This window comes from Arachis hypogaea, chromosome 6, assembly GCF_003086295.3.
Source record: "Arachis hypogaea cultivar Tifrunner chromosome 6, arahy.Tifrunner.gnm2.J5K5, whole genome shotgun sequence".
NCBI lineage: Eukaryota > Viridiplantae > Streptophyta > Magnoliopsida > Fabales > Fabaceae > Arachis > Arachis hypogaea.
Window position 1 is genome coordinate 3,759,958 of NC_092041.1, and position 26,112 is coordinate 3,786,069.

The 26,112-nt window shown below is 31.8% G+C and overlaps 3 protein-coding genes across 7 annotated transcripts; 1 reads left to right on the top strand and 2 right to left on the bottom strand.

The window, feature by feature from the left end:
* The first annotated feature begins 5,783 nt into the window (after positions 1 to 5,783).
* Positions 5,784 to 9,682, top strand: LOC112695415 (uncharacterized). Its single transcript, XM_025747754.3, has 13 exons — positions 5,784 to 6,110; positions 6,197 to 6,259; positions 6,337 to 6,507; positions 6,621 to 6,752; positions 6,865 to 7,004; positions 7,194 to 7,280; positions 7,563 to 7,688; positions 7,893 to 8,045; positions 8,375 to 8,437; positions 8,752 to 8,853; positions 8,979 to 9,149; positions 9,255 to 9,334; positions 9,439 to 9,682. The coding sequence occupies exons 1-13, from the start codon at positions 6,080 to 6,082 to the stop codon at positions 9,494 to 9,496; spliced, it is 1,377 nt and encodes a 458-aa protein (XP_025603539.1). The 5' UTR covers positions 5,784 to 6,079; the 3' UTR covers positions 9,497 to 9,682.
* Positions 9,683 to 9,916: 234 nt separating this feature from the next.
* LOC112695416 (E3 ubiquitin protein ligase DRIP2) lies at positions 9,917 to 12,942 on the bottom strand. Of its 5 annotated transcripts, XR_003150387.3 has the most exons (9): positions 12,610 to 12,942; positions 12,429 to 12,528; positions 12,138 to 12,360; positions 11,548 to 12,023; positions 11,414 to 11,464; positions 11,070 to 11,152; positions 10,930 to 10,973; positions 10,725 to 10,797; positions 9,917 to 10,287 (listed from the first exon to the last, which is right to left on the bottom strand). XR_003150387.3 is itself a non-coding variant. In XM_025747759.3 (7 exons), the coding sequence occupies exons 2-7, from the start codon at positions 12,493 to 12,495 to the stop codon at positions 10,114 to 10,116; spliced, it is 1,059 nt and encodes a 352-aa protein (XP_025603544.1). In that variant the 5' UTR covers positions 12,496 to 12,528; positions 12,610 to 12,942; the 3' UTR covers positions 9,917 to 10,113. The 5 variants fall into 5 exon arrangements, 4 of the variants coding, with proteins under 4 accessions (XP_025603544.1, XP_025603540.1, XP_025603542.1 ...); XM_025747759.3 differs by lacking the exons at positions 10,930 to 10,973; positions 11,070 to 11,152 and having other exon boundaries at positions 12,138 to 12,355; XM_025747755.3 differs by lacking the exons at positions 10,930 to 10,973; positions 11,070 to 11,152.
* Positions 12,943 to 13,578: 636 nt separating this feature from the next.
* LOC112695418 (pathogenesis-related protein PR-4) lies at positions 13,579 to 14,202 on the bottom strand. Its single transcript, XM_025747762.3, has one exon. The coding sequence runs from the start codon at positions 14,164 to 14,166 to the stop codon at positions 13,729 to 13,731; it is 438 nt and encodes a 145-aa protein (XP_025603547.1). The 5' UTR covers positions 14,167 to 14,202; the 3' UTR covers positions 13,579 to 13,728.
* Positions 14,203 to 26,112: the final 11,910 nt, after the last annotated feature.

Here is a 26,112-nt window from a genome sequence, read left to right on the forward strand (position 1 = left end):
GGGACGGAAGACAAAATTACCCAGAGGCAGGTGCAGGGACTCAAGCGGAGATTCTCGCCCCATCCCCGCTAATCCTCGTCACACACACACATAAAAACCCAAAATTTTTAATCCTCATTTGCATAATTATTCTTCAATTCAGAGATCCCTAACACTGTCCATGTTTCATCCAACCTCTTTGCAACCACCTACTCGCCACTCTCCCTTCTCACTGCTTCGTCACACCTCACCGTGCCATCACCCTCATCGCGTCGTGTTCTCTATTTGCGGTATTCCCTTCCATAACTCTGCCGTCGTATCCATTTTTCTCTCTGTTGCCACATCTCCCACCTCGTCCACTGATCTATCCTCTAGCTCACCGTTGTGTCCCCCCACTGCGTCATTTCGTAAGAAGTCACCATCTTATCGTTTAGACTTTCTATATAAAATCTTGCTGTTTTTATATATGGTGGATACTTGTAGCTCTATTCATATGAAAATTAATAATTAGTTATAACTATCAGATAGATGGAGAATGGGGACCCCGTGGGAAATGGGACCCTATGGGTAATGAAGATGGGGAGCAATATTCTCCCACAACGGGGAATGGGGATGGAGACGGGGAGCAAATCTAGAGGCGAGGATGGGGAGTAGGGAGGCATCCCCCGCCCTCGTCCTGCCACATTGACATTCCTACTCTCTCCCTACGTGATTCGCCTCCTCCATATCGCGTCATGCCGCTATTCTCAACTCTAGACTCATGACAGAGTTTATAGAGGTTTAGAAAGTTTGAAAAATGGTTGAGAACTTAAAAGTTCACTCTTCAGTAAAACAGGGGTGGTCATGTATGCATATGTATTTTCGCGTATGCATGAGTGTAAACTTGCAAATCTCGCGTATGCAGACCACTTTCGTGTGCGCAGAGATGTTGGGCAGAACGAATACTCGTGTACGCATGACATGTGCCGCGTATGCGAGAGCACTTAGTCGAGCCAAATGTTTGCGTACGCATGCATACCAGATTTTCAAAAATATGCTGCATAATTCATTTTTTCATCCCAATTTTTAAACTTTTATAACTTTTTGTACAACATTCATTTTCAATCATTCTTGAACCATTGAAAAGATTGTCAGATAAATTTTCATAAAAGTCTACTTTCGTTAAATTCTCAACTTCGATGATCGAGTTACGATCTGTCGAAATTGTCAAAAATCAATTTTTGTCTAAAAACAGAATTTATCAATTTTTTCAAAGGTTCACAAGCCACCTCAATTTCTACTCAATCGAATGACCCCTGAACCATCTATTTCAATCATTTACAATCAACCAAGTTCAAACCTACTCAATTCACACATTACAAAACTCTACATCATCAACTTCACATCTCAATTTCAAGTCTAATATTCCAATAACTTACTGGACTTACCTTTTCCAGCCCCCGACCCAAAATTTACGGCCTTTGGCCTAACATTCATCAATTCAACTCATAATTCATAGATTCATAATCATCAACCAAATTTAATTTTTAACAATACATTAATTACACATATTCATTCCATCCAATACACAATTCAAACCTATTCCTAGAGGCATCTAGCCTAGGATTTCATGTCACATTACAGATATTTAAATAAAACTTAAATCATACCTTTAGGAAGCCAAAATCGACCCTCAATTTTGGATTTTACCAAGGTTAGGCTCTAACTTTCACCTCCACCAAGCTCAAGCACCACCAATGATCAATTCAAAGCTTCTACTCAATCTACACTAATTTACATAATATTCACAATATTTAATAACTAGGACTTCGTAAAATTTCATAAACACAAGGAAAAAAGTGGTTCTTATCTTTACCTACTGAATTTGGTGATGAAATCCAGCTATAGCTTATATTAAAGCACCCCTAAACCATCAAAATCATAAGATTTTTTAATAACCAAAGCTCAAACTCGAATTTGTCACATACAACAAAAATGGGATAAAAAATTCGAAATTTTTACCAATCTATTCATATAGAAATGTAGAGCATAAGATAGGCTTTGCGTGGCCATAAACAATGTGGCGATCGAAACTCCGGAGAGAAAGTTATGGTAGTTTGAAGAAGGAGGTGAATAGTAATAATGGTTTCACTTTTCTCCCTTTCCTCTTTTAGGGTATGGTTTATGTTTGAACGAATGAAAAGTGTATGTACTAAAGGTAGGTTGAGTAAGGGTGTAAGTGAGTGGGCTTTGGGTCCGATTCACTCGTTTTTGCCCGTTGACCTAATTTTGAACCAAAACCTTTAAGATTAATGTTTTAATTTATATTTGAATTATTTTTACTTTTTCAAATTATAAATTCTAATTTTTTTAACCCTCTCCACTCATGATAAATTTTCTCTGTTGTAGTACCGGATAGATTTAAGCTAATACTGCGAGTTATAACAACAATATGCATTTTTACGAAGAAAACTATGTTTTTCTATTCGAAAAAATCCTCCGAATCCAAATATCATTGTTAAATTTTTAAATTACGACCGCTAAATTTTTTAACCATTTTTACCCACATTTAATTAATTACTTATTTACTTATGGTTTAATCGAGTTTTGACACATTTTACGCCTATATTTTCTGTTTTTCTCCAATTATTACCGGTAATGATTTGACTTGACGAATACGACACCTAAACCATCAATAAATTCGCCGGTAAAGTCGATGCTATTGTGCAACGCTAAATCTGACAGTATTCAGCATTTTTCTTGTAGTGGTCAGCTCCAAGACAACGAGTACAGGTACCTGCAAGAGAAAAAATATTTTATAAAAACTCTTGTATTTAAACAATATGTGAACAAATTGAATTAAAATTAATGCACTCAAAGATATTGAGAATTTTGAATTTATAAAAAAAGGAAAAAACTAGTGAAGAAACTAGTTTGGTGCACGACATTCAATTTTAGAGACTAAAATGAGTCACTTAATGCAAAATGAAGGACTAATTTGGTGCATCTACAATGAAGTCATAGTGGATGATGTAACGACCCAACTTCTAGCATGTCATGGCCAATGCTAGTCGACAAGCAATACTATACAGCTTTTCCTAGAGGCTCTAGACCTTATATTAAATATATACATATGAACCTGTAGCGCTAGTCGAGATTGCGTGTCAGATATATAGATATAACGAAATAGGTAATAGATAAATAAATAATATATACATAAAACATAGAAAATACAGAAAGCATAGAAATATCATACATATATGCCCGAAAGCTCATTTAGTACATCATAATTCACACCGGGTTACGTCGTTGCTTATTCATGAAAATATTTACAAACTCCATATTTATACTAACAGGTCTCGACTCACAAGAGTCACTCTAGTTTGGAACCTATTCTAACTTGTTTATATAGGTATTTACAAAAGCATCTAACCCTCTAAAAGTCTATGCAAAGCGAGGACAATGACTACTACTACTACTGCTACTGCTACTATTATAACTACGGCTGGTCATCGATCCCTGGTAGCTAAAGAAACACAGAAGTACTATGTGGAAGTAAAATAGTTTTTCTGATCTTCCGGTAATGCCATTGCTGCTCCTTAGTCCTAAGGCTGGAAACTCAAAGAGGATCTCGCCAATTTGCATCTACGAAATGGGTAAGTAAGTGGTGAGAACCTAAGATTTCTAGCAGGGTGCTACACAGAAATTCTAAGGGGTTCCGCATCCTAAATCTAAGACTTTGCACAATTATGTAGGTAACTCACGCAAATAGGTATAAGCATGAGTATATAGCATAATAGTAATCAAGCACGAAATACAAGTAGAGATAAAACACAATCACAGGTACAAGTAAGCAATCACAAACATAGAGAATGCAACAACCAAGTATGATTTATATCTGGTCCTATGCAGGCCATGCGCTCACGCGTCGGTTGACTACCCACAACCCAACGTTATCTGGGAACTAGTCCTAAATATGATTTCCTGATTGCGTCCGTCCATGCATACATATCGATATGGTTAAGAATACTACCAGTCTATGACAACAGGTAATCGTCGCAAAAATTGATGCCATAATAATATGACACACAAAGGAGAAATAGATTTTTAGCAGTCAGTGAATAATACTCCCCTCCAAATAACCTCAAGCACCTTGGGGTTTACAGTTCTTTTTTCGCAGCATATCTCAATAAAATTTATCTCTAAGGGACTTTTTTGCCTTTCTTTTGAAAATTTGTACCCAGTCCTTCCTTCAAATATTTCAGCCTTGTCACATATTTTACCATTTTACCCTTTGTATTTTTGTACATTTTCAATTTTATCTCTTTTTGTACATAACTTTATTTTTTTAGTTTTCTTTAGACTTTTAGTGATACTTTCACCATTAGTGTTATTACTTCACTATTTTATCCTCATATTTTTTTCTAAAAAACTTTTTTACCCTTTATTAAGTTAATTAATAAATTTTAATTTTGTCTTTATACCTAAAATTACTAATATACCCTTAAGTAATCTGGTTTTGCCATTTAACCTGATTTAGCGTCAAAATATTACTGGGTTAATTCTAACATTTTTCTATGACAAAATTATCCAAAATAGTTTTAATTAATGTTAATTCTACTCTTAGGAACCTAAAATATCATTTTATCCTTTATTAATTTATTTACTTATTCTAATTACTGTTTTTTTTATCATTTTACTTCTAATTTTTACTAAACCTTTTATTTAGACTCAAAATTCTATTATAATTATAATTTTGATCCAATTAATTTATATATTTACGAATTTATTCTTCATGACTCTGAGTTTAAAATTTTACTTATCTTTCAATTAAATTATATTTTTAACCCTCTTTTTACCTAAAAATGATTATAATACCCTTTTTAATTTTACACCTTTGTTCTATAGGATTAAAATCAGTTTTTAACATCTTTTAAACTTTTATACACATGACTTTCATGATCATTTAGTGACTGGATTTTAAGGGGTGCAATTTTTTATTTTATTTCACTTTTAGTGACTTATAAGGCTTGAAACTTAAACTCCAAATACTCCAAATAATTTTAGTGGTTTCATACCATTTTTAGAGGCAAATAAAATTTATATATCACTCAAATAATAAGACAAAATAAAAAAGTACCGTTGAATTTACAAATTACAAAATTAGGTACAAAATCATCGCAAAGTGATTTATATAAATACTAAATTAAGCATAAACATATTTTAACTAGTTTTGACCCTTACCTCTTATTTAATTTAATTCTTAAACCTTTCACACAGTAAAAAATCTGCACACAAAGGAATAAGCATGTTGGTGGTGGTGCAGTTTTTTTTGGTCGAAAAGCGTCATAAAAATGTCGAAATCCAATCACATTGAGCTCAAATTTTTTTAGCTTCTTAAGCATGTTACATGGGTGATTCAAGATTAATTTTTTATACATGAAGAAGAGTAAGAACTCATTATGTTTACTGTTAAAAAAATAAAAAAAAGGAGAAAGAATAATAGTTTATCTTATCAAAATTTTGATATAAACACAAGAATTATTGAAAATAGAAAAAAGTTTGTGTTTGTACGGATTAAACACTTGAAGAACACATGAAAAATAATGAAAAAAGAGTTGAAATAATATACAGAATAAGTATAAGAATTTTTTTTTCTTCTCTCTTAAAAATTTAATTAAAAAAATATAAAATGTGTAAAGTGTGTTTTGAATTTTGTGACTTTTTATTTTTTAACTTGCTGAGTTTATGACGAAGAAAGAGGTTGAAAACGATAAAGTATCCGAGGGAGAATAAAAAGTTAAAAAATAAAAACTAATCAAGTTGGGTTATGAATTATGTTTGGGCTCTAATGAAGCGTAATCCGAAACGGTTCTTCATTGATAAAAAAACGGTGTGTATAACTATAAATACGATACATTTTGAGGCTAACAAAGTCACAAAGATACGTCAAACCTCAACGACAACGTGTTCAAGGTTTTGGGTTTTTGTTTTTCATTGACACCGAGAGACTCACTCACCGTTCATCATAAACCCCAGAAACCTCCTTAGCTTTCTCTCTCTCTCTCTCTCACTCTCTCTCACTCACTCTCACTTTCAAGTCAGTGTTCAGTCGACACCTATGGCTCCCGATGCTTCCGACGCTCTCGCAGGTTTCATATCTCTCTCTTTCTCTTTCTCTCTCTCCATATCTTATGAGGTTGTATTGTTTGTTCTTCAAAATGTACTTTTGATGCAGTGAGGCAGAAAGTTCAGCAATTTCTGAACGCTGCTCGCACCGGCAATCTTGATCTCCTCAAGAGTAAGAGCTCACTTCACTCCGATTCATTGTTCCTCATCGCCCTCCAAACTGCACTAATCTTTTCATGCTTTTTCTAGATTTAGCGACTCAGTTGGATGAGTCCAAGGATTTGGCCAAGACCGTGGACTCAATTAAGGACGCAAACAAGCGAGGAGCCCTGCACTTCGCCGCCCGCGAAGGCCAGACCGAGGTTTGCAAGTACTTGCTTGAGGAATTGAAGCTCCATGTCGATTCAAAAGACGATGATGGTGTGTGCTTCTCATTCTCATACACATGCTTTGCGATTGATGTATTTGAAGTTTGAACAGGCTTTTCCTGATTAGCAAGGTTGTAACTTTTTGGAATTGGGATTGCTTTTCAGGGGAAACTGCTCTCATTCATGCTGCTCGTCAGGGGCACACTGCCACTGCTAAATATCTCATTGACCGTGGTGCTAATCCTACCATAGCTAGCAATTTAGGGGCTACGGCCTTGCACCATTCTGCAGGGATAGGTTGGTTCTGACACTGTGTGATCTTGCAAAAGTATTATTAAATTTTGTTACCTGGATTCTTTTTTGTTCTGTATTTTCTGACTTTGTTTTTGTAACTTTTGCTTTGTTGTAGGGGATACTGAGCTGCTCAAGCATTTGCTTTCTACAGGAATTAATCCTGATTTGGAAAGTGATGCCGGAACGCCTTTGGTTTGGGCTGCCGGTCATGGCCAACAAGCTGCCGTCAGTGTTCTACTAGAACATGGTGCAAATGTAAGTGTATATGTATATTACCTTCTGTTTGTTTGGGATTTTTGTTAAAAGCAGGAAAGAAAATGAGATTTTTCACACATCCCCCATAATCTTCAAATGCTTTCCTCTAGTTGATCTTTGGAGCTCCCCAATTTTTGTAGAAGCTATGTAGTTTTTTTAACGTTTCATGTTGTTGGTATTATTTTGCAGCCTAATGCTGAAACCGATGATGGTATTACCCCACTCCTTTCATCTGTGGCAGCCAGCTCGCTGGCATGCTTAGAGGAGTTAATTCAGGTAACCAGACCATTCTTAAATTCTGAGTTTTAGGTTGATTGAATGTAAATGGTTAATCTAAACCGAAATACAAACTAGTTCAGCTCCTAAAAGGAAGTAGGTGAGAGATGGCAGGTGCAAACTGTTTTATTTATTTGTTATTGCAATTTAACTTTTATGTACTGTTTTCATGGGTGTATTAGATGTGGGTATATCTTTGTTGGTAGCATGTTACTTTCTTCCCTATGATTTTTATCTTGTGCTTCTTTCTGGATCCTAATATTTGAATTTTATTGTATGCAGGCAGGTGCGAAAGTAAATATTAGTGCCGGTGGAGCAACTCCTTTACACATTGCAGCTGATAATGGCAGTCTGGAAATTATAAATTGCTTATTGAAAGCTGGAGCTGATCCTAATGTGTCCGATGAGGTGAGAGACAGATATTGTGTTATCTTTTTCGCTCATCACCATCTTTTTTTAGGAGCTTAGCAATCATTTAGTTTGTGTCCATGATCTATCCAAACTTTCAGTATCATTCATTTTTTTGTCATTGTCAAATGGAGTGCTTCTGGTTGTTGTGAACACTGGTTTTGTTAATATTTGGAGTAAAATTTGAATCTGTTTGCATTTCAGGATGGTGTTAAGCCAATACAAGTTGCGGCTGCAAGGGGCAATCGTGGAGCTGTTGAGATATTGTTCCCCCTGACATCCAAGATTGATGCCGTTCCTAATTGGACTGTTGATGGGATAATTGAGTATATGCAGTCTGAAATTAAGAAGCAACAGGTACTGAAAGTCTTGAGTTCTCATTTTCCAATTGGTTTGAGCTACGCCATATCAGTGCTGCAGGAAAATCAAATAATTACGAAACTGCGACTGCAATAACTACATATTTCTTTACTGCGCCACTATTGCTTATAGCTTTTTCAGTTGTCCTGAAGTAAATATATTCCTATTATATTATTTTACAGAGAAGAAGGCCTTGAATTTTACCATCGTTTTACAATTTTGTGCCGACAAACAGATTTCACTACTAGCCCTCTTTGATGTTTGTTTGCATTTTTTTCTGGCCTTTTTTCATAACTATTTAATAAAATAATAAGTACGATTTACAGGATGAATCAACAACTAGCCGGCCGAAGGATACCACTGTGTCTCATCAGAAAAATGTCCCTGAGGTGTGCATTTCCTTTCTTAATTGCATATTAGTTTTACTATAATCTGTTTTATCTGTACTATTTAATGAATATAGCTGCCTAGTGTAAAAATTACAATAAAATAAAATAGACAAGTACAATTCAATGATGAAAGTACAATTCAATTATGTTTAGTCAATCGAGCCCCCTATTTTACTCTCTTAGATAATTGGTAATGCAATATTCATTGTTATAATACATGGTCAACTATCTCTCTAGCGAAAGTTTTTAGGTCTGCACATGAATGACTTTTTATTTATCATTGCATCTTGCATAATCGGTTGTGAACTTATCAGGTGGCACCTGAAGCCAAAAAGAGAGCAGCAGAAGCAAAAGCAAGAGGGGATGAGGCCTTTAAGAGGCAAGACTACAACATGGCCATAGATTCTTATACCCAAGTAAAGTATCCTGTTCTCTCATTTGACTCTTGAATTTCTTCCTCTTCTGTGCTTTCATAATGTTGTGTACTTACCTAGTGATGGGTTCCTTTGAATAACTTCTATTCTTTGCCATGGGTTCACAGGCAATTGATCTGGACCCTAGTGAGGGTACTTTGCTATCCAATAGAAGTCTCTGTTGGATTAAGTTGGGTCAAGCTGAGCATGCTTTAGCCGATGCAAAGGCATGCAGAATATTAAGACCGGATTGGCCGAAAGCCTGTTATAGGGAAGGAGCAGCTTTGAGAATTTTACAGGCATGCTCTTCTATCAATGCTTTTTCCCTTTTACATTAGCATCAGGATGTGTCAACGTAGTTACTATGTATTTGTAGAAACTAAACTTGGCTATACTTGTTGCAGAAGTTTGATGAAGCTGCAAATGCTTTTTATGAGGGAGTAAAGCTTGATCCTGAGAATAAGGAGCTAGTAAATGCATTCAGGTCTTCATACTATTTCATAGAGTTATAGACAAATACTTCATACGTATCACTATTCACTCACTTTGATCTTGGATGATTGTATCTCGATGTGTCATTTTTTACAGGGAAGCTGTCGAAGCTGGGAGGAAGTTTCATGGTAAAACAGCTCAGAATAATTCATAATATGGTCTTTACCAATGTCCTTGTTGAGGGAAGAGAGACCAACATTGCATATAGAGCAGCATTATTCATGTAATACTATTTGCTATAAACAAATATTTAAGGGGAAAAAAGAGAGGTGGTGTTTTCCACTTGTAATGAGTGTACTCTCGTACGGTTAGTTAGCCATTAATTTCACTTATTTCTTGAGATTGTTTGGTGCTCTGTTTGACATCATTTTTTTGTTTACTTAAATGAAATATTTGAGTCATAAGACCAGAAGAATTGCAAAATTTCCCAAAGGGTTTATGGGTTTTAAGAAAACAAACAAACAAACTAACCCAACCAATCAGTTTTACCGTAATTTTAATTTTTGCGGTATCACTATAACACAATGTCATATGGAAAAAAGGAAAGAAATAAAAAAAAGAAAAGAGGATAGGATAGAGTAAACTCTTCAAGTAACAGCATAATAGAGTATAAGGTGCAAAATTGTGAGGGAAACAAACTAAAGGGGATTAAGAGCTGAACAGAAATCAAAGAACATATTCCTTTGCTTGGATATATCAGATATTTTTATCAAGTAGTTGAATGTCTATGTAAAGAAGGAAGGCAACATTGTAGTAGGGCGGATGATAATCTCAATGAGGTACGACCTTTCGACAATATGATAAAACCATGACAAAGTCCTTAGCTGAGGAGCCCACAGATGCCGGCATCTTCTTTGTGGTTGAACCTGAGCAGAACCACAAGTCTACTAAGTTATGCAGCTGCAAATTTGGCAACACAGGCTGACCCCGGCACATTATTTCCACCTGCACAAGAAACATACCATGTTACTGATACTCATGTCATTATGTCGTTTCTCTCAGAAATTTAAGCTGATAGATGGAGACAATATAAATGTTTATATCTCTAACATGCTCCTTCAAACAATAACCTCTTTTGGCTTTGCTTATTTTTTTGTATAGGACTTATTTTCTCTTTTTATTTGTTTTATGCTATTTTTTTCTTTGTTAGGATTCACCAAGAATCGAACTCTAGACTTTTCGAACATAGAGTTCTGATACCACATTATGGTACTACTTCTTCCAAAAGCTTAAACTAATACGAGAAGACAACGTGAACAGTTATATCTTTAACATCCAGCAAATTTTGGTAACATCCATGTAATTCGAGTTTATTATTTGGCCTCTCCTGTAGCAATTTTTCAGAGATAACCAAGTAGCAAAATTAGAAATCATAAGCTCACCTCTGCTTCATTTGTTAGATTAAGTTTCTTCACAAGATACTTTTGTATAAATGAGACAGGCACAGTACCATCCCTGCAATAATATTAAAAGAAATGAATCATATGCTTACGACCAATGTGAAGGGGAAAAAACCTGTTATGCTGTCCAAACATAGATATAGAAAAGACAGTTGCTTGCTACAACATAAATTGTGGGTGAACATACAAAATATGATCAATGAGGCAGGCTTGTGTATAACTATCCAAGTTCTGTAAAAATATAAACATAATATGTCAACTTAGATGTACAAGTTGAATGCGCAAACTGTAATTCATGATGAATAGAGTTATGTATTAGAGACATACATATCTTTCATACAGTTGCAGTCTTTTTGTTTTCCTCTTAGGTTGCTTTTAATCTGCAAGTTTGAAATTTTTTTTTTTTGGGCCTAGCAAAATTGAAGCGCAATTTCAACTACACCAACAGCTTTGAAAATCCGTTTACAAAATTAAGAATGAACAAACAAAACCACATATTTGTATATTTTTGTTGAAATATAGAGGAATTTTGGCACATAGAAAAAGGAAAAATATGTTAACTCATGCTCCAAACTCCAAAGTAACAGTTTCTAAATTGCAAAGTCAAGCAAAAACCTTAAGGGTAGGGGAATTGGACAAGCAAAAAAAAAGTAATGAGTTGAGAATATTACTTTATTCTTAAATAACATGCTGAAATCTGTGGCAAAGGAACATCTCCCTTCCTGAATCATAACATCAATCCAACTCATTAGGATCCACAGAAAATAAAAACTTCATGGTTTATGCATATATCAAATTAACTTACTGGTCTTCCGAAGCAACTAAGGAAAACCAAATAGGACTGTTTTTCCCATCACACCTGCTCCCTGTTGTATCTGAGGCAGATGTCTCAGATGCTTCTGCTCTTTCCTGACCAGGACGCAGCGGCCTTTTTTGCTTCACTGCAGGTCCTGAATGCAGGGTGTGTCCCTCCTTGTCAGCTCCAAACCTTTTATGTCTATTATCCTTGATTTTAGTTTTAGCCATGTGAAAAGCACTCTTCAATGAAGTAGGTAGGTCTGATTTGGTTGTGGTTGCAGCCATGTCTAGTCCACCATAAGCAGTTGATGGAGACTCTAACTTGGCATGAGGAGTCCCTTGTGAGTTTGATTTGGAGGACTTTGTTCGATTGGCAGCTTCAACGAGACAGTTCAAGGGCGTCCAGAGATCACCCTTCCCTTCTGCAAGTTCCATACTGTTTTCTGTATCTTCATTGGGCCTCTTCTCAGCTACAAAAGAACCCTACAACAATGTACTGATCATGCATTGCCAGTATCACAGGAAAACAGTAACAACTATCAAGAATTGAATTCCATGAAGTTACAAGTATGACTTTCATTTTCAACAATCAATTACCAGATTATCTTCACCATATGTTTCTTCAGCTGCCTTTCTTATGCCAGATTTTGTTCTCTTGGCTGTGAAGCCAGTCTGATTTGAAACCTTGGGAGCATTAACCACCAATGATGAAAGTGATCTTTCCTTCCTCTTTGCAGGCAAAACAACTTGAAGAGCATCGATTTTTCTTCGCCTAAAAGGGAATATTTTGGCCCTAATATCTTGCAAATTGTGGTCTGGCCTGCATGATTACTTATGAACAGAAGGAATTTAACTAGAAATTGCAGATAAACACGAATTTAAATGAACCTGAGTTTTTGGAATGGAAGGCATCCGAGATCAACATAACATACTGGACAACAATCCATCTCATCATCTGAAAGCTTCTTATATATGCACTTCCTGCAAACTGGTTCAGAACTGATTTCAGTTCTCAGAATATATGAACAAGTAAATGGTGGTGTTATACAAGGAAAGAAGAAAGACCGACAAGTGTGAAGGCAGAGGGAGATGGTGGTGGCGTCTCGGAGGAGTTTGTGGCAGAGTGGGCACGTGATGCATGCTTGCAGCTTCTGCCTCTTCACCTTCGCCATAACCATCTCAATGCGGATCTGCTTTCCAACACCACTTCGTTTCTGGATCGCTTTCTTTTACTGTTTTACCGTTTGACTTCACTTTGCACCAACTCAACTCAAATGCGCCTATTGTTAACTTAAATCTAAATCCAACTTATCAATCTCAATTTACAAGATATTCTTTTTTGGTCGGCGGCGGAGAGGTTAAGAGTTAATTTATTACAAATCTAAAAACTTGTTTAAGCGACAAATGAGTCGAAGGATTTGTTTATAAGATACTTATTACGGTGGCACACAAAGCTAAGCTAGCCGCAAACCACATCCTTGAAATTAAATATTCTTGAGGACCAACAGGCCCACAGTCAGTGCCTTTCGGAGCACGTCAGGATGGGCTAAACCCACAACACAAGCCTTTGTATAATTTCAAGATATCAAGAAAGTGATAGGGTCACTTGGCAGACAGGATTTGATTGAATCCTTCCCCGACTTCAATGTATTTATATTGAGAAAATATGAGAAGTTAATAAAATATTTATATAATGTATACAATAAAAATTTATAGAGTATTAGAGATATAATTATGACGGAGTAATACGCTTACTAACGCCATAACAAGTTGATGAAGATTTGAGTCACCATAAGTTGATTTCCTTTTAAAAAGAAAAAAAAAACATACATGACGAGTTACGTGAATCAACTAACATTTGGATATTTTAATAGAATTTTTTAATCATAAATATAAAATTGTAAGTTAATTTTTTAAAATTATTATTTAAAATACATAAATTTAAAATTTGTAAACCGTATAATTAAAAAGTTGCATTAATAACTCTACCATTGTGTTTAATGTTTATGGCTAATTATAGACAAGTCTACAAATCATATGGTGATGAATATACCACATTGTTATTTTATTTAGTCATAATTCGTAAACGAAACACCATACCAGCACAATGGCAAAGGGTATAATGAAGATGAGTACATTTATTTAGTTACTAATAAGAAGGGCATATAAAAGATAAAAAGAAGCAAGCTTAGTCACCACAGTCAACAAAGTTATAGTTGACCGTGAGATGGCCCTGAGCATTCCCATTACCATCCGTATCCAGCTTCTGGAAAACACCGATGTCCAAATCCAGCCCTCCATTGCTGCACTGATCAACGATCCTAACCGTTTGTTGAGCATTCGTTCTTGTGTTAGTGACCTTCAAGCACTTGCCACAGGCTGCTTGGCCCGTAGGCCCAACAGGCCCACAGAAAGCAGTCCAGCCATATTTCTGGCGCCATGCGAGGGGCTTACCGGCGTCCCAGGTGGCGCAGTACGCACTAACCGCATTCAAGTCCCAGTTATGCTGCTCCGGGTAGTATAGGTTATAAGTCGCTCTCACATTCGTAGCACTCTGCCCTGAAACTACTCCCACTAAAGCACAAATTGCACACACTACCAACACAATAAGCTTCGCCATTTTCATTTCAATCTCTCTTCACGACTTCTAACACACACTTGCCTGCTTCTATTTATACTGCTTATTGCTTAATTAGTCTTCAATTAACCGTGAAATTATGGAAATGCCTACCCTTGTTGAAAAGTATATGATGCGTGAATGTCATGACTTTTACTAGCTTCACATCTTATCATTACAAGGAAAAAAACTTCAAAGTCGTCAGTCGTACCTGCAGTCATTCTTGAAAATGTCTTCATGATAATTTAGATTTGGATGTATTATATATTAAATAGTTGAATCAAATATGTTAAACTAGTTAATGATTCTCAACTATTATTTTTATACCACGAATATTAACGCGCGTTATGAGTATTTTTCCTTAGTTACGTGAAGCTAAGGGTTTAAGGATGTTGTCTACTAGCTTCGTAGACAGCACGCTGCACACGTGGCTTCTGCTGATTCCATATCTTATCAAAGAAAAAATTCCAGAGTACGTCTTTGAGAATGAAACAAGTAAAAATTCAATGAGGTTAATCTAGAAAAGCAATAATGCATGGCGGTTTTCATTATAGAGTGTTGTGATGGCTGATGGGTGTGAAGTAGTCAAAATTCAGAGAACTACTTGTACATTTTGGAAAGCATGATGGTAACTATCGTTTTTGTTTGTTCTATTATTTATGTTAACATGTTTTGAATAGGAGAAAATAATGTTCAAGACTGTTGCCTTTTTCCGCTTACGTATTTACGTGGCATTGCAATAACCATTAATTTCTGTGCTATTATGATGTATAATAAAACGAGTTTTACTAAGTAAGTTGATGGATATAATTATGAAAAAAAGAGTAAAATTTATTATAATTAGAAGAATGCTAGAAGTTGTTATAAAATAATTAAATAAATAAGGAAGAAGTATAAAATATGAAAATATAATTAGATAACTCAAGTTGTAATATTCACTAGAATTACTATATTAATATAGTAGATATAATTAATATATTTAATAATAATATAATAAAGTATATAAGATAGAGAATAGTATGAAAGATATAGAAGAGTATAAAAGAGAGAATATTGTTTTATTGCTTGTACGAATATAAAACTACATTTCACTATTTATAGAGGTTACATGCTTATTTTTTCAAAACCTCTTTAATGTCATTCATTTTAGAGAATGTGAACTGCCCACAATGAATGGGCATCCACGTTATAACCTTATCACAACACTCTCCCTTTAATGACCATTCAATATTATTGTATCGTTAAAATCTTACTAAAGAAAAACTCAATGGAAAAAAATCTCAGTGAAAAAAAAAGAGTACAATATCCTTTATTGATGGGACTGCCTCATTAAAAACCTTGTCAAGAAAAATTTAATGGAAAAAAATCTAACAAAAAAAAAAAAGAGTACAGTCTCCCCCTCTTGTCGACATCATTTAATGTCTCGAAATCGGTGCATTCCAATCTCATGTACCAATCTTTCAAAGGAGGATTTTGGGAGTGACTTTGTGAACAAATCTGACAGATTAACACTTGAGCGGATCTGTTGGACATCAATTGTCCCTTGATTTTGAAGATCATGAGTGAAGAAGAATTTGGGAGAAATATGCTTTGTTCCATCACCTTTGATGGAGGTTACTGCTATCGTTTGTTTTGTAGACCTCCATGATATAGCTGTACCACCATATGTAAACAGGTATCCTGTTTGAGATCTCCCTTTATGTGGATCAAACAAGTATCCGACATCTACATAGCCAACTAGTTGTGACTTGGATCCATAGGGACAAAAACAACCCCATATCAACTGTTCCATGAAGATATCAAAAGATCTGTTTGATTCCACTCCAATGTCTTCTGGTTGGAGAGGAACTATATCTTGCTAGTAAATTCACCGCGAATGATATGTCAGGTCGCGTATTATTGGCAAGATACATTAGCGCTCCAATGGTACTAAGATATGGTACTTCAGGACCAAGGATATCTTCATTCTCTTCTTTAGGACGGAATTGATCATTTTCCATATGTAAAGATCTTACGATCATTGGGGTACTCAAAGGATGTGACTTATCCATATAAAATCTTTTCAAGATCTTCTTTATGTGTGTCGCTTGATGAATAAAGATCTCATTTTTTGTATGCTTGATCTGCAGGCCGAGACAAAATTTAGTCCTTCCAAGATCTTTCATCTCAAACTTTTCTTTTAGAGTTTTTATAATTGTTGGAATCTCTTCATAAGTCCCAATGATATTTAAATTATCAACGTACACAGCAAGATACCTCACTATAGAGGGAGAATCATATCCAACATATATCCCCAATTTTCTTTGGGGTCCCATTTTGGTGCGATTAGGTGGTGCAATAGTAACTCGTTGGCGTCAAACGAATAAGTGCTACGGCATGTAAAATAGCATGCCCCAAACCGAGGTTGGGAGATTTGTTCTCATAAGCAAGGGTCTAGCAATCAATTGGAGGTGTTTAATAAGTGATTCTGCTAACCCATTTTGTGTGTGAACATAAGCTACTGGATGTTCAACACTTATTCCATTAGCCATACAATAAGCATCAAAAGTTTGGGAAGTAAATTCACCAGCATTATCAAGACGAACTGCTTTGATTGGCTTTTCTGGAAATTGTGCTTTTAATCGAATAATTTGAGCCAGTAATCTCGCAAATGCCAGGTTGCGAGAAGATAATAAGCACACATGTGACTATCTCGAAGATGCGTCTATCAGGACCATAAAATATCTAAAAGATCCACATGATGGACGAATAGGTCCACATATATCACCTTGAATCCTTTCTAGGAATTCAGGGGATTCAAATCCAATCTTTACTGGTGATGGCCTTAAAATTAACTTTCCCTGAGAACATGCAGCACAACAAAATTCACTAGTATTAAGAATCTTCTGGTTCTTTAGTGAATGTCCATGAGAGTTTTCAATAATTCTCCTCATCATGGTTGTTCCCGGGTGACCCGATCTATCATGCCAAATTGCCAAGTTATGAATTTATTTGGGCTAGTAAACTTCTGGTTTACAATGACATGTGATTCAATTGCACTAATTTTGGTATAATATAACCCAGATGAAAGTGAGGGCAACTTTTCTAATATAACTTTCTTATTTGAATCATGAGTTGTGGTACATAAGTACTCATGATTTCCCTCATTCATAGTCTCAATATGATATCCATTTCGGCGAATATCTTTAAAGCTCAACAAATTTCTTCGAGACTTGGTAGACAATAGTGCATTATTTATTATGAATTTTGTTCCTCTAGGAAACAAAATTATAGCTCTTCCGGAGCCTTCTATCACATTGCCTGAGTCAATAATAGTATTAACATATTCTTCTTTTGGCACAAGATGAGTAAAATATATATTACTTTTAAGAATAATATGCGAACTTGCACTATCCGCAAGGAAAATATCTTCAAAATATGTCCTTGCCATTTTTCTTCAAAAATAAATAATAATAATAAAATAAGTAAAAGTACATGCACAGTAAAATTAATCATATGAATACTTAGCAAACACACATATTAAACTATTTCATCATTGATCAAATAGCCAATATTACCTTCAGAATCTTTAAAGAAATTAGATACATCATAATGAGTGATGGAATTTTCATCATTTGAAACAAAATTTGTTTCCTTTCCTTTGTCATCCTTTTTCAAGAATGCTTGATAAAGATCAACTAGGTGCCTTGGGGTACAACATGTACGTGAGCAATGACCCTTTTCACCACAACGGAAGCATTTATCCTCAATTGATTTACTTTACCCATTGTTTCTTTCTTTATCTCACTTCTGGTGAGATCCTTTCTTGTGAATATCATTTATTTTTCTTCCATAATTTTTCTTGCTACTAAAACCTTGTCATTTACCTCTTCTGGGGTTATAATTTGCCGCATTTGCTTCAGGAAATGGGGTGGTGCCAGCTGGATGCGCTTCATTATTTCTCAAAAGTAACTTATTATTGCGTTCAGCGACAAGAAAGCAAGAAATTAACTCAGAATATTTTTAAATTCTTTTTTTCAATACTGCTGCTGCAGGAACACATTCGAGACATAGAAGGTCAAAAAAATTTTTCTCTAACATATCGGGCTTGAGGAAGTATCACAATCTTTTGATGATTGTACATTTTTTCAAGGCCTTTCCACATATCTGCAGGATCTTTTAATGTGCGATATTCATTTCTCAATCATACGTCAAGATGATGACGAAGGAAAATTATGGCTTTGGCTATATCCTTCTGGGATATATTATTTTCAGCCTTAATGGTATCTCCAAGATCTATTGAATTAAAATGGATTTTAACATCTAGTATCCATGATAAATAATTATTTTCAGATATATCAAAAGCATTATATTCAAGATGAAAGAGATTCGACATAATAAAAATTTGTTACCTGAAGTCTTCCTAAAATTTCGTTAGAGTTTCGTGCCGATAATGTGTTATAAAATAACTAAATAAATAAGAAAGAAGTATAAAATATGAAAATATAATTAGATAACTCAAGTAGTAATATTCACTAGAATTACTATATCAATATAGTAGATATAATTAATATATTTAATAATAATATAATAAAATATATAAGAGAGAGAATAGTAGAAAAAAGAGACAAGAGTATAAGAGAAAGAATATTATTTTATTGTTTGTATAAAGTAAAACTACATTTTACTATTTATAGAAGTTAGATGCTTGCTTTTTTAAAACCTCTTCAATACCTTTAATGCATTTACTTTAAAAAATGTGAACCACCCACGATAAATTATTAACGGGTATATATATATAGTCCACAAATCATTTGCCGTGATAGATTATTTGTACATGATATAAGCTAAGGTAGATGTTATAACAAAATGGAGTAAAAAAATTTTTGGACAAGATATTATATATGAGTAAATGATAAAAATATGACATGCGATATATATTATTTATTCAAACTTAATCTTTTTTAATCGAAAATGACTAAACTAATTGAATTGATCGATTTTTAAAAAATAAAATAAAATAGTTAATATTAAATAAGGATATTTTTAATCTTTTATATATATATTACCTTTTTAAAAAAATTGGTTAGTTCAGTTGGTCTTATAATTTTCAGTTCAATAAAAAAATAAAGTTGACAAACAATAAAATTATACCACATGTCATACTTTCGTTGCTTGATCGTAATATAATTTACTTAAAAGCATTTTGCCTTCATTTCATTTGAGAAATATATGTTTATTGTATAACTTAATGAAAAGAAGCGTAAAAGAAATATTATAGGTAGCTGATGAAGGCTACCGTAAGAAGTTTAACTTCTTTGAAATTTATCATCTCATCGCAAAGAATTGGATTATAAGACCATTTATTTTTCTAATTTTTTAGATTTAAAGCACGATTTAGTTTTTATGATTTTTTAAATCAAATTTATTCTTAATTTTTTTTATTTAAAATTGTTCTTAATATTAAATTTTATTTAAATTTTTTTAATCTTCGAACAAATTTTTTTAATTTATCATATACACTCTTATTTTTAGAGTCATCATCATTCGAAACAACACTAGTTTTTTCAATTTTTCTTTTACATACATTTATCACATACATATACATTTTCTCATCATTTTCATTCATTATACACATCTACACATCACTCACACCCACACTTACAAAGACGCAAAAGAAAAAGAAAAAAAAAACAGAAGATGAGAGAAAAAGAAAAAAAAAGAAAAAGAAGAAAAAGGAAGAGAAAGAAAAAAAAAAGAAAAAGAGAGGATGAAGGGCAAAAAGAAAGAGAGAAAGATAAATAATCTGTGAAATAAGAGTGAGAGGAAGATTTAATTAGAAAAAGAGAGAGATAAACGAAGAAATGAAAAAATAATGAAAAATACGACGATGGTGCAGCGGAAAATGCCATTGCCACTTCTACCAAATGTGAACCAAAGAGAGACGACACAGAGGAGTTAGAGATTGAGTGGGGAGAAAGTGAACCCAGTAGTGAGGAAAAAGTAATGGTAGTGATGATGTCGCTGTTATTTATTTTTTACGTCGTCATTGTTGCTGTTTCTACCGCTATTATTTTGTTGTCGTCGCTGTTATTACCAGGCTCTCGCTAAATGTTGCCTCTCTCTAATTGGGCTCTTCTTCCTTTGATTTTGGCAGTGAAGTATTATGTAGATAAACTTTGGGTCAAAATCGCAGATTTTGGTTTAGCTAGATAAGATTCATCTTTTTTTTTTGTTTTCTATGCCTAATTTAGGGATATATCTTTTTCAATCGGATTATATTAGTAATGTGAAGAAAAAGAAAGGGAAAAAGGGAGGAATGTATATATATAACAACAACTAATGATAAATAAGAATATAAGAATTAAAATAGAAAAAATGAGTTAAAATTGAAAATGTAAAATAAAATAATAGGTTAAAATTTAATATAAAAAGAAGCACTTTATTTTATATTCAATTTCTTAATACAACACGAAAGGAATTTTTCAACTTAACTTATTCACACCATAATTTGAGAATTGAATCAAGAGAATTCACTTAATCTTCTGTACAATTTTCTAATGTAACAAGAGAGACTCACACAATCTCATTTATCCACACTATGATTTTATCACGAAATCAAAAAATATTTTGGCACTCCTCTAATTGCTCTATATGACGACTATAATAGTTTATTAGATATTTATAACCTCTTATTTGGTTAAAATAAAAAAATCCTAAACCCATAAACATAAAGCTCAATTTAGTAACTAAATAAACAAGATTAAAATATATCAAAATAAATTGAGCATTATAAGAATATAAACTAATATATTCTAAATAATACTTAAACTATTTATATTACGAACATTTGAAGAATGTATCACTGTTCTCTTCCTCTTTAAAAAAGAGATTTATCCTCGAATCTTGTAGTTAAAAAAATAGTGTATGAAAAGATAAAATATAAGAAAGATAATTTTTTTATTATTTTTTTGTACTGTATATTTGATATTTTTTAAATAATAAAATCAACAAGAATGATAAAATAATAATGAAACACAAACAAAAAAGACAAAGATAAAAAGAACATAAAGAAGGAAGTGAGAGACACTCAAACCCTTTTTTTTTGGACAAAAAGAACAAATATAAATTAATAAAGATTAATCTAATACGTGAAATCTAATATCAAATGATACAAAATGATACCTAATGATAAACAAGAAGATAAGAATTGAAATAGAAAAAAGATGAATTGAAATTGAAAATAGAAAATAGAAAATAAAATGATAGGTTGAAATTGAACATAAAGAGAATCACTCTACTTTTTACCTAATTTCTTAATGCAATAAGAAAGAGACTTTAAACCTAATTTGTCCACATTATAGTTTGGAAATTGAATTGAAAGGACTCACTCGGTCTTCTACTAAATTTTCTGATGTAACAAGAGAATGACTCACTCAACTTTACTTGTTCATACCATGGTTTCATCACGAAACCAAAAAATACTTTGACACTCTTCTAATCATTCTATATGACGACTAGAATAGTTTAGAAGGTATTTATAACCTCTTATTAGGTTAAAACAAAAAAAATTTTAAGCCGGCAAACATAAAGCTCAATTTAGTGACTAAATAAACAAAATCAAAATACGTTAAATTAAATTGAACATTCTAAAAATATAAATTAATATAATAACTTCTAAATAATATTTGAACTATTCATATCACGAACATTTAAAACACGAATCATTCTCCCCTCTTCAAAAAAGATTCGTTCTCAAAATTTGTAGTCGAAAAAATAGTGTATGAAAAGATAAAATACAAGAAAGATGTTTCTTTTCTTTTCAGATATTAGATTAATCCTTATTAATTTATATTTATTCTTCTTATGTAAAAAAAAAGGGTTATAGTGTCTCTCGCGTCATTCTTTATATTCTTCTTATCTTTGTCTTTTCTGTTTGTGTTTCATTATTGTTTTGTCATTCTTGTTGATTTTATTATTTAAAAAATAAAAAAGCATATAATGCAAAAAGAAACAAAAAATAGAAATTATCTTTTTTGTATTTGTTCTTTTCATATACTATTTTTTTAACTATAATATTCGAAGAAGAAATTTTTTGAAGAGGAGAAAAATGATAGGTGTTTTAAATGTTCATGATATAAAGAATTTAAGTATTATTTAAAAGTTATTAATTTATATCTTTAGAATGTTCAACTTAATTTGGTGTATTTTTATTTTATTTATTTAGTTACTAAATTGAGTTTTATGTTTGTGGGATTAGAGTTTTCTTTGTTTTAACCTGATAAGAGGTTATAAATACCTCTTAAACTATTGTAGTCGTCATATAGAATGATTAGAGATGTAAAACTTCTATTTTAGTTTCATGATAAAATCATAGTATTGACAAATGAGGTTGAGTAAGCTATTTTTTTGTTGCATCGGAAAATTGGATAGAAGGTTGAGTGAGTCATTCTCTTGTTGCATCAGAAAATTGGGTAGAAGGTTGAGTGAATTTTTTCAATTCAATTTTCAAATTATGATGTACACAAGTTAGAACGAGAAGTCTCTTTTTTATTGTTTCAAGAGATTAGGTAAAAGATAAAATAATTTTTTTTATTCAATTTCAACTTATTTTTTTTATTTTCTATTTCAATTTCAATAAATTTTTTTATTCAATTTTATTTATTATCTTTTTGTTTATTCTTTATTTCCGTATTAGAAAGAGGCGGAGAGAGCGAGAGTGAGCAAAGGAGTTGTATCAGCAATGTAGAGAAAGAGGGTGTGTATGTTTGAAAAATTGGGAAAGGAAAGTATTTTTATCCAAAAAGTAAAGGTAAGACGATTTTAAAATAAAATTTAATGTTTGGAACGATTTTTAACAAAAAAATTTTACGTAACATTTGGAAGCAGAGATTGAAATTTATTTGATATTTAAAAATTAAAATTAAAATTTTAATTTCAAGATATAAAATTTTAATTTTTTAGTATCACTTTTAAAAAATTGAAATATATAAAACTAAAAATTTTTAAAATAAAAATTAAAATTTTAATAAAATTATTTCATGAACTGAGGAAGAGAAGACTGAATGGTGGTGGTGAGTTGGCGGCACAGAGGATGAGCGAGGTAGGTGAATCACCTTCAACATGGCGGTGATGATGAGGAGAGGATAGTCAAAAGTGAGTGAGGGGTTGAGGACACTGCCAGCATAGCCAAAGGATGAGAGGAATTAATGTTTTAAGTGTTTATTTTGTGCATTTGTATATCTGCAGATATAATTATACAAATATTAAATTTGTGATTCAATCTTAATTGATTATGGATTATATCAGATTTGATTCGATGATTTTGTGAATCAAATTATATATGCAAATTGCGAATTAAATACAAATAAGGTCAATGTTATTATGTAGATGATAAAACATTTTCACATATATAAATTTGAGGTGTTAAAATAAAATTAAATTTTATTTATAATAATAAAATCTATATTGATGAACAAATTATTATTCACAAGCCCACTATCTAAATTATTATAAAAAAGTTACGGACACAAGTAGAAAGTTTCAAAATTTGTGTCTCGTTTAAATTAGTTTAATAGTTTTACTTAATATTTAATGAAATTTTTTGTGTTAGGCCAATTACTGAAGTTTTTGAATTGGACTTGGGGTAACCTTCTGTGTTAGTTCAATTTTTTGTTGTCGTGAAAAAAAAAAATTATGTTTAAAAATTATAATTATAATGAAATTAATAAAATTATATTACTTTGTTAGAAATTTTATTTTATCAATGTGAAAAATCTGTGATAATAGATCATTTTAGGTTATTTCCAAAATCATGACTATAGACCCTTTTAAGTCATTCTATTATAAGTTTTTTTAGGTCATCCTTTCTAAAAAATTGTAATCATAGACTATTTAAAGTCACCTCCTAAAATCGTAACCATACATTCTTTTAGATCACTCTAAAAAACCGTAATCGTAAAACCCTTTAGGTCACCCTTTCATAAAACTGTGACCATATATTCTTTTAGGTTACCCTTCAAAATCGTATCCATAAATGTCTTTTGGTTACAATGAAAAACCGTGACCATACACCAGTTTAGGTCACTTCCAAAACCGTGACTATAGACCTCTTTAGGTCACCCCTCAAAACCGTGATCATAGACCCTTTTAGGTCAATCTTTTTTAAAAAATCGTGACTATAGACCATTTAAGATCACCCCCAAAACCGTGACCATATACCTCTTTAGATTACTCCAAAAAACCATGACCATAGATACCTTTAAGTCACCCTTTTATAAAAAATCATAATCATAGACCCTTTTTGGTCACCCCATAAACTGTGACCATAGAGCCTTTTAGGCTACCATTTTTTTAAAATCCGTGACCATAGGTACTCTATGGTCACCCTTTTTCTAAAAAACCGTGACCGTAATTTTTTTTGTCACAATAAAATATCGTGATCAAAGACCCAAAATGTTGTAGTGAATTAGAACTAATATGTATGTGTTGTTATGTTATTTAACGTACTACGTCAACAAACTCTGATACCTTTAACAATGAAAGTGACAAAATAACGAACATAATCAATTTAAAATCTTTAAATGACGAATTTAATTAAAAAAATCCTTCAAAAATTAAATTAGAGAATGAGTGATCTTTCAAAAATTAATTTAACTATTTACTCTTTAAAATGCTAAAATATATTTTACATATTAATTTAAAAATACTAAATTACACTTATAGAATTATTTAAAATTCTTTGATTGCATTAAAAATTAAAAATATTAATTTAATATTAAAATGAAATTAATCTTAAAAAAATTAAATATCTTTTTGGAATAAAGATTAAAATACTCTTTGAAAATAAATATTTTTAATTATATTAAAAATTATAAATTTAAACTTTAAATAAACACTAAAATACCCTTGTAATTAATTTTTATAAAAATACAATACTAAAGTAATTTTAAAAGAACCAATTTATATGATTTAATTCTATTAGGAATTAAAAATTTAAAATAATATTAAAAACATTAAAATACTCTTATGTTTAATTTTTAAGATATTAAAATAGTCTTTTAAAATTAATCTTGGAAATAATAAAATGCTCCTTTAAAATTAAGGGTGTTTAATTATGTTTAAAATTTTATATTATAATTTTAAAATATTAAAATATCTCTTTAGAAAAAAATATAGTTAACTATTTTTGTTTGTTTAATTTCAATATCTTAAATATAAAAAATATTGAGACATAACTCAATATTATACACTTTACATTAAATACAATAAAGAGAATTATGTAGTTTCTATCGTCATTCAATTTTTATCTTTTAATCTCTTTCAGTATTAGTCTATCATTTAAACGCAATCTAATAATTTTATTTACATCTGAGAAGCTACATTTACTTTCAGATAAATAACTAATGAGATTATTATTATTATTATTATTATTATTATTATTATTATTATTATTATTATTATTATTATTATTATTATATTTGTTTGTTTTTTATCTAAATATATATGTTTTTTAATTAAATTTATATAATACAAATTTTTTTATTATTATGTTTATATTTAATATTATAATTTGGTTTCACACAAAATAAAATTATTATATATTTGTTTACTATTTACGTGAGTATATATATTTTTTAAAATTAAATTTATATAATATAGAATCTTGTATCATTGTGTTCATATTTAATATTATAATTTTATTTCACACAAAATAAAATTATTATATATTGTTTGCTTTTTACATGAGTATATATATATTTTTTAATTAAATTTATATAAGACAAAAATTTGTATCATTATGTTATTAAAGTTTAAGTCTTTGTCTCTAAAAATTTCAGTTCTCTATGTCATTACTTTTTGGAGATACTGAAATACTGAAATTTTAGATACAAAGACACAAATTTTAGTACCTGAATCAACAAACATGATACTAAGTCAGTAAATTTTAGTATCCCAATTTCTGTCTCAGTCCCT

Bases quoted from the DNA above. Each gene is read 5' to 3' on its own strand.
- LOC112695415 (XM_025747754.3), top strand. From the start codon at position 6,080: ATGGCTCCCGATGCTTCCGACGCTCTCGCAG. The intron at 7,281-7,562 runs GTAACCAGACCA...TATTGTATGCAG, and splicing joins GCTTAGAGGAGTTAATTCAG to GCAGGTGCGAAAGTAAATAT. The intron at 8,046-8,374 runs GTACTGAAAGTC...TACGATTTACAG, and splicing joins CTGAAATTAAGAAGCAACAG to GATGAATCAACAACTAGCCG.
- LOC112695416 (XM_025747755.3), bottom strand. From the start codon at position 12,718: ATGGTTATGGCGAAGGTGAAGAGGCAGAAGCTGCAAGCATGCATCACG. The intron at 12,024-12,137 runs GTAATTGATTGT...ACATTGTTGTAG, and splicing joins CATATGGTGAAGATAATCTG to GGTTCTTTTGTAGCTGAGAA. The intron at 10,798-11,413 runs GTAATATTCTCA...ATATTATTGCAG, and splicing joins GCATGTTATTTAAGAATAAA to GGATGGTACTGTGCCTGTCT.
- LOC112695418 (XM_025747762.3), bottom strand. From the start codon at position 14,166: ATGAAAATGGCGAAGCTTATTGTGTTGGTAGTGTGTGCAATTTGTGCT.